Below are 14229 nucleotides of genomic sequence, written 5' to 3' on the forward strand. Positions count from 1 at the left end.
GTGCCCACTTTGCATGAAAAAAAATGTCACTGTAAATATTTGACAAATAGCTCCTCTCCAGCCTCCACCACTACCATGCCGAACTTAGTGCATATATACAGTACACAGCATGTGCATATTGGCATGTTCCATCAGATATACATGCATGCATTCAGTCATGAGAGAGAGATGGTCACTGACAGAACCCATTCTAACCTGTGATATAGATTTTCAGAGTAGAACGTAAATGTGCTTTAAAATGGGTCATGTCAGACAGATGCGTAATCTTGACTGTTGATTCCCTCACAGCTATACAGTTATAATGTTATACAGTTACCAAACTCACTATACTGCAATGTCAGGGGAAATATACAAATAAACACAACAAAGACTTAGAATTTGTATTATTCATTTTGATGCATGCTTTGTGTGCGAGGATCTTGTGGGTTCCTCAGTTTCACAAAAAATGAAATATTGCTGAATAAGCTAATGTTATGCGGTAGCTATCTCAAAGTCCTCTGCTGCGCTCCCTGTAATGTGTCTGTATAGAATGATGGGGCCGTTTGTAATGGAAAACTGAGGGAAGTGCATGCAGATCCTGTGTAAGTGTTTCAAAGCACAAGGTCAAAAGACGGAGGAGAAATTAGTGCCTGTACCTGTAAACTTATCTATTATGCTCCCGATTCGATTTACCGCACCAAAATATATCTGCATACACAACATAAATATGCAAATCACATCAAATGTATTTTTCTTTTCTTTTTTCTCTCCAACTGAATAATTTTGGATTATCAGTAGGCAGGCATTATCAGTAGGCAGGCATTATCAGTAGGCAGTTCTCACTTCCCTCTTCCTCCCCCCATCTCCCAAACTCCACCCACACACATCAACACACACACACTTACACCCAGTCACCCAAAGAGAATGAAACGCATTGCTTACCCAGTGCCTGGTGGAACTCCCCAGACACCGGGGTCATGGAGTTGGGTGGGAGGCCGTTGATGCTGAGTGCCCCCATCTGGTGGAGTTGGGTGGCGGGGAAGGCCATGCTGGGCGTCAGGTAGCCCCCGTGGCTCGCTGCCATAATGGCTGCCTGCTGCTGCATGAGCTGGGGGAACAGGAGGGAGGGAGAGAGAGGGAGAGAGGTTAGTATAGAGGGAGGGAGAAGGGAGGGAAATGAGGGATGGGCGGTGAGCGAGAATTAGAATAGAGCGAGAGATGAGAGAGAGAGAGAGAGAGAGAGAGAAAAGTGACCGAAGAAAGTATGAGGAAGAGACAGAGCGAGAGAGAGAGGTGAGGGGAGAGAGAGTAGCATAGGAAAGTTATAGAGGGAGGTATAGATGGGGTTGATGGGTGTATAGTGCATGGAAAGTAGAGCGGAATAAAAGAAAGGAAGGGGGGGAAGTCTGTCAACCTATGTTTAGTGAATCTGTCTTTCCTCACAGTCGGAGGGCTGTCAGCAGCTGTAGGAATCTTTCAATAGCTGTCTGTTGGGCTCATTCAAATCAACGGATTGACATGTGCACATTATTCCTGTCTCTAGGGACCTGGGAAAGTTCAGAGGCAGAATTGAATTGCATTTATCTTCCTTTGTCAAACTTCTCTGTGTGTCCCTCTCTGGTTGTGTAAGGTAAAGTGGAGGGGCAGTGACATCTCTGTGGCTCCGCTCGCTGGGCTCTTTTTAACTTGCTGCGGTGCCACTGGCGTGTCACGAGCAGCAACCTGTAATGACAGTCCATTTACACTGGACACAGTGATAAAGAACTAGGCTGACACCACTTAGCACGAACACACAGATAAACCCATTCTCTATCCAATACTGCCTAGAATATACCCACACACGTCTAGTATTTCTGCACTCCGTCTCAGATACTGAGGGCCTAATTCCAGAGAAAATCCATCATTGTACGAAGGTGTTTACAACCTCTGGACCAGTGGGTTTATCTGGGAAATCAATGTTATTTTGTAGGGCATCTAATTCACGATAAGGAATGCAGGTATGTGGAGGAAAAACATGGACACAATCGGACAATCCCATTCCTGTTTAATATCCCACAGCGCCCTCCGTCCTGTTGAAAAAGTGGATTGGCACCCCCAGTCTGACTCAGCTAAGCAGAAATCAAATGCCTTTGCAACTAGCTAGCTCTGATGTTAATGACGATATTGTGCGGCTGAGGCAGAAGATGCCACTCTCCCTGTATTTGCATGGAGTCCCTGGATAGGAAAAGCCAATTATTTTCCCTCAATGCCCCTGTCAGGTAACCTAAAAGCGGCTGTCCTGCCACAAAACGGGCGCCGCTGGCACCTCATCCATTAGCCACATGCCTTACCACCACTATCTATTAACTCCTTTTGTCATTTGCATAATTTTATCAACATGACAAATGGGGATCATCCATTTTGCTCGGAATAAGATAAATTGAGCTTTTAGGGGTTTGGAAGAAGGGGCGGCAAGGAGAACTAAAAAGCACGACCAAGAAAACAAACAATGATAAGAAGTCAACGTGAGAGCTGTGGTTGGTGTGGGATAGAGATGGTGTTATAATGCCCTCATGAAGTTTAGACTGGGGTCGGAGGTTTGGGGTAAAAGGCCTCTGATCTAATTGGCCCCTGTATCAGAGCATACTGTCACACAAGTCAGTGGCTTTTGTCCCCCTCTCAGGATCTTCTGCCTGCTTTCAATAGGAGTTGGGGACTTGGGCTTACTCTAATAACCTTGCAACCCATTTGCCAGTGGCCTATACAAGTTGATGGAAGCTGCAGCAGACCTAGATGGTAGAATAACAGACTGAGGCAGAAGGTCTCCGTATAGCTGTGACTTTACATGCATAGATAATGCAGTCCTTCATGCCAGCTGACAGATTGTCATGGATAACAACATGGCATTCAGTGATGCTTTTTCAGAATTAAAATGCAGCAAATTGGAAGCTGAAGCATGTAATTATGTTGGAATGAAGTGGGTAATACAAACTGGCTCTGATAAAAAGCCTCTGTCCACCAACTGGAAGTGTTGACAGAGATATTCAGTCATTTTCTACTATTCATGTGTTTTTCTTTTTTTCTAAGACTTTCATCCATATTCAAAAGCCATTGCTACAGTATATGTCTTCTTATTTATCCTTGGCAGTAGCTAGCAAAATGTCTGTGGCAGACAAAGAGCTAAATTGCATTGAACTGAATCTTCATCATCATGGCCATAACCTTTTCTCGCTCTGGAATGGAAAGAAAAGAAACGAAGGGAGAAGAAAAGAAGCAGGGAAAAGTTGCCGTTGCTACAGCATCCATTTAGTGTCAGGCATCTGCTTCTTTATTGCAACCTGATGGCATTATTCTCCCCTGGTGCCAGCAGGCAATCACCTCTATCACATGGCAATTATCTCTATAGCACTGCTCTGTGACTCGCTGACTCTCAGCACTGTCACATGTGACCCTTCCAGCCAGTCCTGAAAGGGCACCGAGGAGGAGGAGAAGATTGGGGGAGTGAGGGAGGGGGAAATGGAGCGAGTGAAAGAGAAGACCCCAGTTATTGAGGTCCTGGACCTGCAGATTGCCTGAAACTGCAGACTGGTGTGCACTCCAGCAGAGAGAACCTGAAGACAATAGAGTCCACTGCAATTGCCTGGCCTGAGCTTAAGGGCTTCATTTGTTACCATCATGCTATGGTGTGTTTCCTTAGTGGGGTTTTAATAGGGTTTGTTTCATGTTTCATCATTTTGGTGTGTGTGTTGATGAAGATTTGGGCAGTTGGTATGGGAGGGTGTCCCACTTATAAGGTCATTTTCTAGGAAATGTCAAGATCCGTACAGTAGCCTTACCTAAATAATAATTTTCTATCTTCTTATATTTGTGACCTTTAATGAATGGATAATATAACACATCCTCCTCGTTATTGGCTGTGCATAGTTCCTGCATGTGCAATGCAATCGCTCAAGGTGTTGGTAAGGTACAGTAGAGGCGAATCATTTCAATATCACTTGTACGCTCTTCTTTATTATGATATAGCTGAATTTATTGTGAAACACTTTAGATTTGATCGTTTCCTGATTTGTGTTGGGTTGGGTTGTGGTGAATAGGATCAATTATATCCTGTATATTCTGACTAGTTCCAACAGGGGGCGATGTTTGTCAATGTGAGGAGTACACTCACCATGCACCTCCTGCATATCCACCCACACACACAACTTCACCATTAGCTCACTGTTAAAACGACTGTTTTCTTAAACCATTCATTTTTATCCGATTCAATTGAATACACATTCTTTGGTGATGTTGTGCCTCTAGTGTCGCACATTTTCAAGCCTTCCATTCCCACACTGAAATGGCGTGTATAGCATTTCAGAAACAGCAAGCTGAAATGGCTGTTCTCAGGAATATACACATGGCTTGAGATGAGAGAAGTGTGACACAAATCAAATTGTGTACAAATATGCTCCATGTGTATTGACAGGCAACAGTTGACAGGAAATAATGGGAAGCTGCTTTATCGTGTTTTTACACTGCTTCTTTACAACAACTATAATCAGCCATTTGGAATGGTATGAGAATAACTTCCTCTCTCCTTGTGTTTCGTGAAATCACGTTTGCAAATGGGATGTTGTCTGTCAGAACAGTGCTGTGTCTATCTTGAAAACGGCACATTTCATTTTTGTCAGTGTTGTACCCCTACAATTTGTGTTCACCCCCCCTCTCTCTCTCCTGGATTGACTAAAATCCAATTTACGGGCTGTCAGCTCAACTCTATAATCCTATCCACTGCTGTATTTGTGAAGTAGCTCTTTGAATTTGCCATTTACTGTACTGTGGATATATACCGTCCCTGTAGATGTCTGTATTCCATACCCTGCTAGCTATATATACACTGGTAAACGTATGGATGGAGGAGCACATATCAGTGGAGGCTGCTGAAGGGAAGAGAGCTCAAAATGATGCCTGGAATGGCATTAATGGAATGGTATCAAACACATGAAACGTGGATTCCATGTGTTTGATACCATTCCACTGACTCCGTTCCTGCCTTTATTATGAGCCGTCCTCCCCTCAGCAGCCCCCACTGGTACATATAAAGAGGCTTTTGAGATAGTCATTCTGTGTCATTGCGGGTTTTGTTCTTGGTATGATAGTTTGTCATAGAGTAAAGAAACATTTAAGGTGTATCACTCTGTTGCAGTTAATTCCAACCCAATAGAGAGCAAAGGCTGTCACATGCTGCAATAAGCATCTAAGTTTCTGTGTCTGGTATTCAATCAAAACTGCATTAGTGGAAACCCAACACTGAAGAAAAATGACACTGCTCCTGTGCAAATGAAAGTACATTACAAGTAATGGAATTCATTAGACATAATGTATATAGTGGAATAAAACAAAACTAGCTGTAGGCTATACATTCATTACAACATACCTGAGGGTTGAAATGATCTCATAACAGAACGTTGTACAACCTCAAAGCATTACAATATACAGCATGATTCATATCTCATGGAGAATTTCACTTACAATGGTATCAGTCACTGTAGTCTTGAAAAAATATAATTTGACCAATTGTATACATAAATCCCACTATTTTTTAAAACTTCAAATAACTATAACTAATAATGACTGTAAATGAATAACTAATATCTAATAACTAACTATAATGATCAAATATCTATAACATGACTAGAAACTACCATTCAAAAACTTTAGCAATGGATTGGCATGTACCCACCTCATTGTCATGCTGCAGCAGTGCCTGGAAAAACAAGACACATGTTGTTGTGTGGCATAGAGTTGGTGACAGAGTGTGTAGCTGTCTGTGTGTTGTCTGAATGCGTAGTGTAGTGTGTGTGACGGGGTGCGTGGGGCTCTGCCACAGTAAATAAGAGTCATGGACAACCTGAGCAGGACACAATGCTCTCCCAGCAGACCACCACCACCTCCACCACTCCTGAAACATTAGCATTTCTCCACATTTCCTGGGGATGGGCTGCATTTCATGAATTGTAATGAAGGCAGGAGTTTTACTGGAGAGAGGACAGAGATGGCCTCGCAATTACTCTGGGACGGTCAATTTGCACTTTTCATACTGGCCACCATGCCTGTGATAAGAAAATGAGGGAAATGAATAAACCCCCGAGACCTGGGCAGCCTCAACAATTAATCCTGGCATTTAGAGAATAAAAAATAAAATCTGCCCGTGCGTGCAAAGTAAATAAATTAAGAATTCCGTTATTTTATAAATATATACACACAGATTTATGCAGTCTGATGTGACTGAGGTTTAGGTTTTTATCGGTGTCAGACGGAACCCGTTTCTTCATTCCATTTCAGCTCCCTTCAAACGGCAGTAACTCTGTATGCAGGCTAAAGAGGTTTGTGTGGAGATAAGGTTCCTATGGAATATTCGGAGTCATCTCTGGCCCCTGGTGCAGCTCCGGGGCCCCGGGGAGACGAAAGGGCAGTGGGAAAAGCAGCGTGGGCTGGGTGAGCTCATCAAAGAGCCTGGGGTCTGCCGTGTGTGCGGTGCTCTGCCCTCGGGGGTGTTGGGGGGTCAGAGGGGTACGGAGGGTTGGGGGTTGTGCTAGATAACTCACTGTGTGTGTACGGTGCTCTGCCCTCGGGGGTGTTGGGGGGTCAGAGGGGTACGGAGTGTTGGGGGTTGTGCTAGATAACTCACTGTGTGTGTACGGTGCTCTGCCCTCGGGGGTGTTGGGGGGTCAGAGGGGTACGGAGGGTTGGGGGTTGGGAGGGGTCAGATGGATACGAAATGTTGGGAGTAGTTAACTCACTGCGTGTGTGGATGGTATTAGTGGGGTCAGAGGGGTACGGAGGGTTGGGGGTTGGGAGGGGTCAGAGGGGTACGGAGGGTTGGGGGTTTTGCTAGTCAACTCACTGCGTGTGTGGATGGTGTTAGTGGGGTCAGAGGTGTACGGAGGGTTGAGGGTTGTGCTAGATAACTCACTGATGGATGGTGTTAGTCAGGGGTAGGGTTGGGGGTTGTGCTAGTTAACTCACTGGTGTGTGGATGGTGTTAGTGGGGTCAGAGGGGTACGGAGTTGGGGGTTGTGCTAGATAACTCACTGCGTGTGTGGATGGTGTTAGTGGGGTCAGAGGGGTACGGAGGGTTGGGGGTTGTGCTAGTTAACTCACTGCGTGTGTGGATGGTGTTAGTGGGGTCAGAGGGGTACGGAGGGTTGGGGGTTGTGCTAGATAACTCACTGCGTGTGTGGATGGTGTTAGTGGGGTCAGAGGGGTACGGAGGGTTGGGGGTTGTGCTAGTGAACTCACTGCGTGTGTGGATGGTGTTAGTGGGGTCAGAGGGTTGGGGGTTGTGCTAGTTAACTCACTGGTGTGGATGGGTTAGGGGGTTGTGCTAGTGAACTCACTGCGTGTGTGGATAGTGTTAGTGGGGTCAGAGGGGTACGGAGGGTTGGGGGTTGTGCTAGTTAACTCACTGCGTGTGGATGGTGTTAGTGGGGTCAGAGGGGTACGGAGGGATGGGGGTTGTGCTAGTTAACTCACTGCATGTGCGTAGGTGCTGTAGGTGCTGAATGGCAGGGCGATGGCTGGGTTGAAGATGCCAAACTGGCCCACCATCTGCTGCATGCGGCGGATGGTGCGCTCCTTGTCGGTGTCGGCAAACTTCACCACCAGGCTGGAGGACGCGCCCTGGGGGGGGAGAGAATCGGAGCCGTTCTGAGGAGAGAGGGACCGCACACTTAACCAACCAACCCTCCTCTGTCCGCAACGCCTCCACACAGCAGTTAGTGTATCAACATCATCATCAACATAATCAGTCACTGTTGGCTATGACAGTTGAAGTCGGAGGTTTACATACACCTTAGCCAAATACATTTAAACTCAGTTTTTCACAAATCCTGACATTTAATCCGAGTAACAATTCCCTGTCTTAGGTCAGTTAGGATCACCACTTTATTTTAAGAATGTGAAATGTCAGAATAATAGTAGAGAGAGATTTATTCCAGCTTTTATTTCTTTCATCACATTCCCAGTGGGTCAGAAGTTCACATACACTCAATTAGTATTTGGTAGCACTGCCTTTAAATTGTTTAACTTGGGTCAAAAGTTTCAGGTAGCCTTCCACAAGCTTCCCACAATAAGTTGGGTGAATTTTGGCCCATTCCTCCTGACAGAGCTGGTGTAACTGAGTCGGATTTGTAGGCCTCCTTGCTTTCACACGCTTTTTCAGTTCTTCCCACAAATTGTCTATAGGATTAAGGTCAGAGCTTTGTGATGGCTACTCCAATACCTTGACTTTGTTGTCCTTTTCCACAACTTTGTAAGTATGCTTGCGGTCAATGTTCATTTGGAAGACCCATTTCCGGCCAAGCTTTAACTTCCTGACTGATGTCTTGAGATGTTGCTTCAATATATCCACATAATTGTCCTTCCTCATGATGCCATTCATTTTGTGAAGTGCACCAGTCCATCACACCCCCACAACATGATGCTGCCACCCCCTTGCTTCACGGTGGGGATGGTGATCTTCGGCTTGCAAGCCTCCCCCTTTTTCCTCCAAACATAATGATGGTCATTATGGCCAAACAGTTTTATTTTTGTTTCATCAGACCAGAGGAAATTTCTCCAAAAAGTATGATCTTTGTCCCTATGTGCGGTTGCAAACCACAGTCTGGCTTTTTTATGGGGGTTTTGGAGCAGTGGCTTCTTCCTTGTGAGCCGCCTTTCAGGTTATGTCGATATAGGACTTGTTTTACTGTGGATATAGATACTTTTGTACCTGTTTCCTCCAGCATCTTCACAAGTTCCTTTGCTGTTGTTGTGGGATTGATTTACACTTTTCGCACCAAAGTACGTTCATCTCTAGGAGACAGAATGCATCTCCTTCCTGAGCAGTATGATGGTTGCATGGTCCCATGGTGTTTATACTTGCGTACTATTGTTTGTACAGATGAACGTGGTACCTTCAGCCGTTTGGAAATTGCTCCCAAGGATGAACTAGACTTGTGGAGGCCTACAATTTATTTTCTGAGGTCTTAGCTGATTTCTTTTGATTTTACCATGATGTCAAGGAAAGAGTTTGAAGAAAGGCCTTGAAATGCATCCACAGGTACACCTCCAATTGACTTAAATGATGTCAATTAGCCTATCAGAAGCTTCTAAAGCCATGACATCATTTTCTGGAATTTTCCTAGCTGTTTAAAGGCACAGTCAACTTAGTGTATGTAAACTTCTGACCCACTGGAATTGTGATATAGTGAATTATTGTGTCATGCACAAAGTATATGTCCTAACCGACTTGCCAAAACTATAGTTTGTTCACAAGAAATTTGTGGAGTGGTTGAAAAACGAGTTTTAATGACTCCAACCAAAGTGTATGTAAACTTCCGACTTCAACTGTATATACAGATGTGCTCAAATTTGTTGGTACCCTTACAGCTCATTGAAATAATACTTCATTCCTCCTGAAAAGTGATGATTTAAAAGCTATTTTTATCATGTATACTTGCATGCCTTTGGTATGTCACAGAATAAAGCAAAGAAGCTGTGAAAAGAGATTAATTATTGCTTATTCTACAAAGATATTCTAAAATGGCCTGGACACATTTGTTGGTACCCCTTAGAAAATATAATAAATAATTGGATATAGTGATATTTCAAACTGATTTGTTTCTTTAATTAGTATCCCATGTCTCCAATCTTGTGATCGGTCAATCAGTCAATCAGTCGGTCAATTTAAATGGAGAAAAGTAGTCACTGAGCTGGTCGGTGTCATTGTGTGCACCACACTGAACATGGGCCAGAGAAAGCAAAGGAGAGATTTGTCTGAGGAGATCAGAAAGAAAATAATAGACAAGCATGGTAAAGGTAAAGGCTACAAGTGTCACACCCTGACCATAGTTTGCTTTGTATGTTTCTATGTTTTGTTTGGTCAGGGTGTGATCTGAGCGGGCATTCTATGTTATGTGTCTAGTTTGTCTGTTTCTGTGTTTGGCCTGATATGGTTCTCAATCAGAGGCAGGTGTTAGTCATTGTCTCTGATTGGGAACCATATTTAGGTAGCCTGTTTGGTGTTGGGGTTTGTGGGTGATTGTTCCTGTCTCTGTGTTTGCACCAGATAGGGCTGTTTTGGTTTTTCCACATTTCTTGGTTTTGTTAGTCTATTCATGTATAGTTTCTTTATTAAAGAACCATGAATAATAACTACGCTGCGTTTTGGTCCGCCTCTCCTTCGACACAAGAAAACCGTGACAACAAGACCATCTCCAAGCAGCTTGATGTTCCTGTGAAAACAGTTGCAAATATTATTAAGAAGTTTAAGGTCCATGGGTCTGTAGCCAACCTCCCTGGGCGCGGCCGCAAGAGGAAAATCAACCCCAGATTGAACAGAAGGAGAGTGCGAACGGTAGAAAAGGAACGAAGGATAACTGCCAAAGAGATACAAGCTGAACTCCAAGGTGAAGGTATGTCAGTTTCTGATCGCACCATCCGTGGCTTTCTGAGCGACAGTGGGCTCCATGGAAGAAGACCCAGGAGGACGCCACTTTTGAAAGAAAAACATAAAAAAGCCAGACTGGAGCTTGTTAAAATTCATATTGACAAGCCACAATGCTTCTGAGAGAATGTCCTTTGGATAGATGAGTCAAAACTGGAACTTTTTGGCAAGTTACATAAGCTCTATGTTCACAGATGCAAATATGTAACTTTCAAAGAGAAGAACACCATACCTACTTTATATTTTTTCTTTATTTAACCAGGCAAGTCAGTGAAGAACAAATTCTTATTTTCAATGACGGCCTAGGAACAGTGGGTTAACTGCCTGTTCAGGTGCAGAACGACAAATTTGTACCTTGTCAGCTCGGGGGTTTGAACTTGCAACCTTCCTGGTTACTAGTCCAACGCTGTAACCACTAGGCTACCCTGCCGCCCCAACAGTGAAAGATGGAGGAGGCTCGGTTATGTTTGGGGGCTGCTCTGCTGCGCCTGGCACAGGCTGCCTTTAATCTGTGCAGGGCACAATGAAATCTCAAGACTATCAAGGCATTCTGGAGCAAAATGTACTGCCCAGTGTCAGAAAGCTCTGTCTCAGTCGCAGGTCATGGTAATGACCCACAGCTAAAAGCACCCAAGAATGGATAAGAACAAAACATTGGACCATTCTGAAGTGGTCTTCTATGAGTCCTGATCTGAATCCTATCGAAAATCTATGGAAAGAGCTGAAACTTGCAGTTTGGAGAAGGCGCCCATCAAACCTGAGACAGCTGGAGCAGTTGGCTCAGGAAGAGCAGGCCAAACTACCTGTTAACAGGTGCAGAAGTCTCATTGAGAGCTACAGAAAACGTTTGATTTCAGTGATTGCCTCTAAATGTTGTGCAATAAAATATTTGCCTAAGGGTCCCATTTTTGTCCATGCCATTTTCATTTGTTTAATGATCGACAGTATTATGTTGAATTAAAAAATCAAAAGCAAAGTCTGATTTCTATTAAATATGGAATAAACAATCGTGGACGCCAATGACATTTGCCAGTTTCAAGTAATTTCAGAGAAAATTGTGCATGCCTCGTTTTTTGTGGAAGGGTACCAAAACATTTGAGCACGTCAGTATATGTTCAGATAATGAACTCGAGTTAAATGATCAAGTCTGAAACAAGTTATGCATGATAATGTGATTGGATGGTTTAATTGTTCAGCACTGCTCATTTGACATTAGGCCTGTTGTTAACATCAATATTAGAACGCTCCTCTCATCGAACATCAAGCTCACAGTTTTATAGCATTCCAGATACTACATGATTGGACATTTGTCTTATTGATGATATTGTGTCAGTGTGTTTGCGGTCTGCATACATAAGTAGGTATGTAGAGTCATATCAACCAGCTCTACTTCTATATGTAATGTCCTCTTTTCAGATACAACCATAAACCTTCCATCTATTTATAATGCCATGTCATTTAGGCCTTCTTTTTCCAAGAAAGTTCTTGGGGTTTAACCTTGGTCCAGCCATTCAAGAAAGGTTCCAAAACAAGCGACATATGATTATTTGAGATGAAGGGGCTAAGATTGGCATGGGCACCAGTAAGCACTTATTGACCCTAGTGAAGGAGCTCTTCTAAGTCTCTCTCTCTCTCTCTCTCTTTCTCTCTCAAACCAGCAGGTGTGTCTGCCACACACCATTCATTAAGAATCTTCAAATGATTTAGCGCTACATTTGACCTTTCATTCGCTCAGCCTTGCCTCCCCCTGCCCCCCCAAAACTGCCCAATCGATCCATATAAAAGGCCGAAATATTACTCTGATCTGACAGTGTAGAAAGGTTGTGCGTCATTTGAGATAAGAGGCTCCCTGAAATTGATGTGAGATTGTCAATAATAGCAGCGAGTGGCGGTGGGGGTTGGGTAGGGCTCGAGAGCTAGCTGGGAGGTGTTTGGGCTTGGGGGGGGGGGGGGGGGGTCGGGAGGTTGTGTGGTGAGCCACAGTGGGGATACTGTTCCCTAGGCTCTCAACTACACATTGGGGAGGTGAGGAAGTTTTTCATTTCTCTCTCTCTCTCTCTCTCCATCTCTCTCTAAATTCAGCCGCTGAGGGGGTTGAAAATGTGTCAATCACATTTAATTTCCAGGCTTAACAATCTGGCTCGGGGCTTGGCTCTCTGCTTATGTAGGCGTGATTTGCAGGTTGCCAGAGATGCTAAAAGATAGTCAGTGGAGTGGAAGATTTTTTTCTTCTTCTACCTCCTCTATGTTCCCTGTCTTTTCACTATCCCCTTATCCCATCTTCCCCTGACGGATGGCTGTGGCCATAAGTGCACGGCCTCACAAAGCTGCCTCTCCTCACCACCGGCACCACATTAGGCCCCTCCTCATTAAGTGCATTGTATGACTTAACAATGATGTGCATGCGCTCCTAGGTAGTAGGGCGAGGGTAAAGCGTCTGTAAGAGGGAACACACCCTCATCCTCCCCCTCATCTCCTCTCCAGACCCACAGTCCATAATCTGGAGTGAGAGTCCATACAAGGTTACACAGCCCAGTCATTCTGGTAGAAGGGCCTTGTGTTGTGTCTGCCCAGCTTTTACTATCTGTTCCTTTAACATTATTATGGTGTATACCTTTAGGCGAGTCTGGGAGAAGGGATGCGGGACTGCAATACAGGAATGTGCAGCAGTGGTAAACAGTGAATATTCTACCCCACAGCACTAAAAAAGCTATTAAAGGACTAGCTGGTTTGATAATGAGACTCGTGGTGCGTTTCCTCTCCTGCTCAGGCTCCCAGGTTCTTGGGCAGGGTTGGAATTTATAATCTGAAGGTATTAAGTTGTCTGCGAGCAACGAAGAGAGGGGACGCTGCAGCCCGAGCTCGCTCCTGTTCTGTCAAGCAGTCTGGAGTGTGCTTGCATATGGAAGTGTGGTTAATTGTGGATTGAGCGTGTGAGTGCAATGCCAATTGCAGCTCCTAGTCGGTCTCCTGTTCTGTTCTCTCCTATTCTATCCAGTTTGAGGTCTGTGTCTCTGCCCAGCTATTGGCTCTCCCAGATTGGTTGTATTGATCAGGGTGGATTCTGTGTGAACCCAGAGCTCCGGCAGTGTCTCGGCACCTTCAAATTGCTGCATGAACTCCAGGATCTTCAGAGTCTCTGGAAGACTTACAGTGGATTTACTAGCAGCCATTGTGCCACTGCACCACACTCTCAGCCTCTAATATGAAAGGTGGAAAGGTTAAACATATCTGGATGACTCCCTAATAACCCCCTCTCTCTCCTCTCTGCGGAAATGACAGCCGCTCCAGGCACGAGCTCTTTATTTCTGTTTTAGTCATCATACAAGCCATTCACTTTATGTGCCAACATCACATTGTATTTTTCACATGCTTCATAAACAACAGGTGTCGACTAACAGTGAAATGCTTATTCACGGGCCCTTCCCAGCAGTGTAGAGTGAAAAATAGAAAAATTATAGAAAAAAAATAACACAAGGAATAAATACACAACAGGGAGTACCAGTACTGAATCAATGTGCAGGGGTAAAAGTGACTAGGCAACCGGATAGATAATAAACAGTAACAGCAGTGTACGTGATGAGTCAAAAAAGTTAGTGCAAAAAGGGTCAATGCAGATAGTCCGGGTAGGGGGGCTTGGGGGTAGAGGCTGTTCAGGGTCTTGTTGGTTCCAGACCTGGTGCATCGACTACCGCTTGCCTTGCGGTAGCAGAGAGAACAGTCTATGATTTGCGTGGCTGTTGACACCATTATTTTCCATGTCCATTCCTATGTTTGTTCCCATGCCTACCCAATTTACT

The 14229-nt window shown here is 44.5% G+C and overlaps 1 protein-coding gene across 10 annotated transcripts in view; it reads right to left on the minus strand.

The window, feature by feature from the left end:
• LOC135512768 (CUGBP Elav-like family member 5) overlaps positions 1-14229 on the minus strand; it is a 304887-nt gene that overhangs the window by 15605 nt on the left and 275053 nt on the right. For 4 of the 10 annotated variants that reach the window (XM_064935127.1, XM_064935129.1, XM_064935128.1 and 1 more), the window contains exons 6-7: positions 7477-7623; positions 922-1087 (exon numbers count right to left, since the gene is read on the minus strand). In XM_064935127.1, the coding sequence (XP_064791199.1) occupies positions 922-1087; positions 7477-7623 (313 nt within the window). Of the gene's footprint in view, positions 1-921; positions 1088-5683; positions 5708-7476; positions 7651-14229 lie in introns of all 10 variants that reach the window. The other 6 variants (XM_064935120.1, XM_064935121.1, XM_064935119.1 and 3 more) reach the window with 3 other exon arrangements.

The sequence above is a fragment of the Oncorhynchus masou genome, chromosome 24, assembly GCF_036934945.1.
Source record: "Oncorhynchus masou masou isolate Uvic2021 chromosome 24, UVic_Omas_1.1, whole genome shotgun sequence".
NCBI lineage: Eukaryota > Metazoa > Chordata > Actinopteri > Salmoniformes > Salmonidae > Oncorhynchus > Oncorhynchus masou.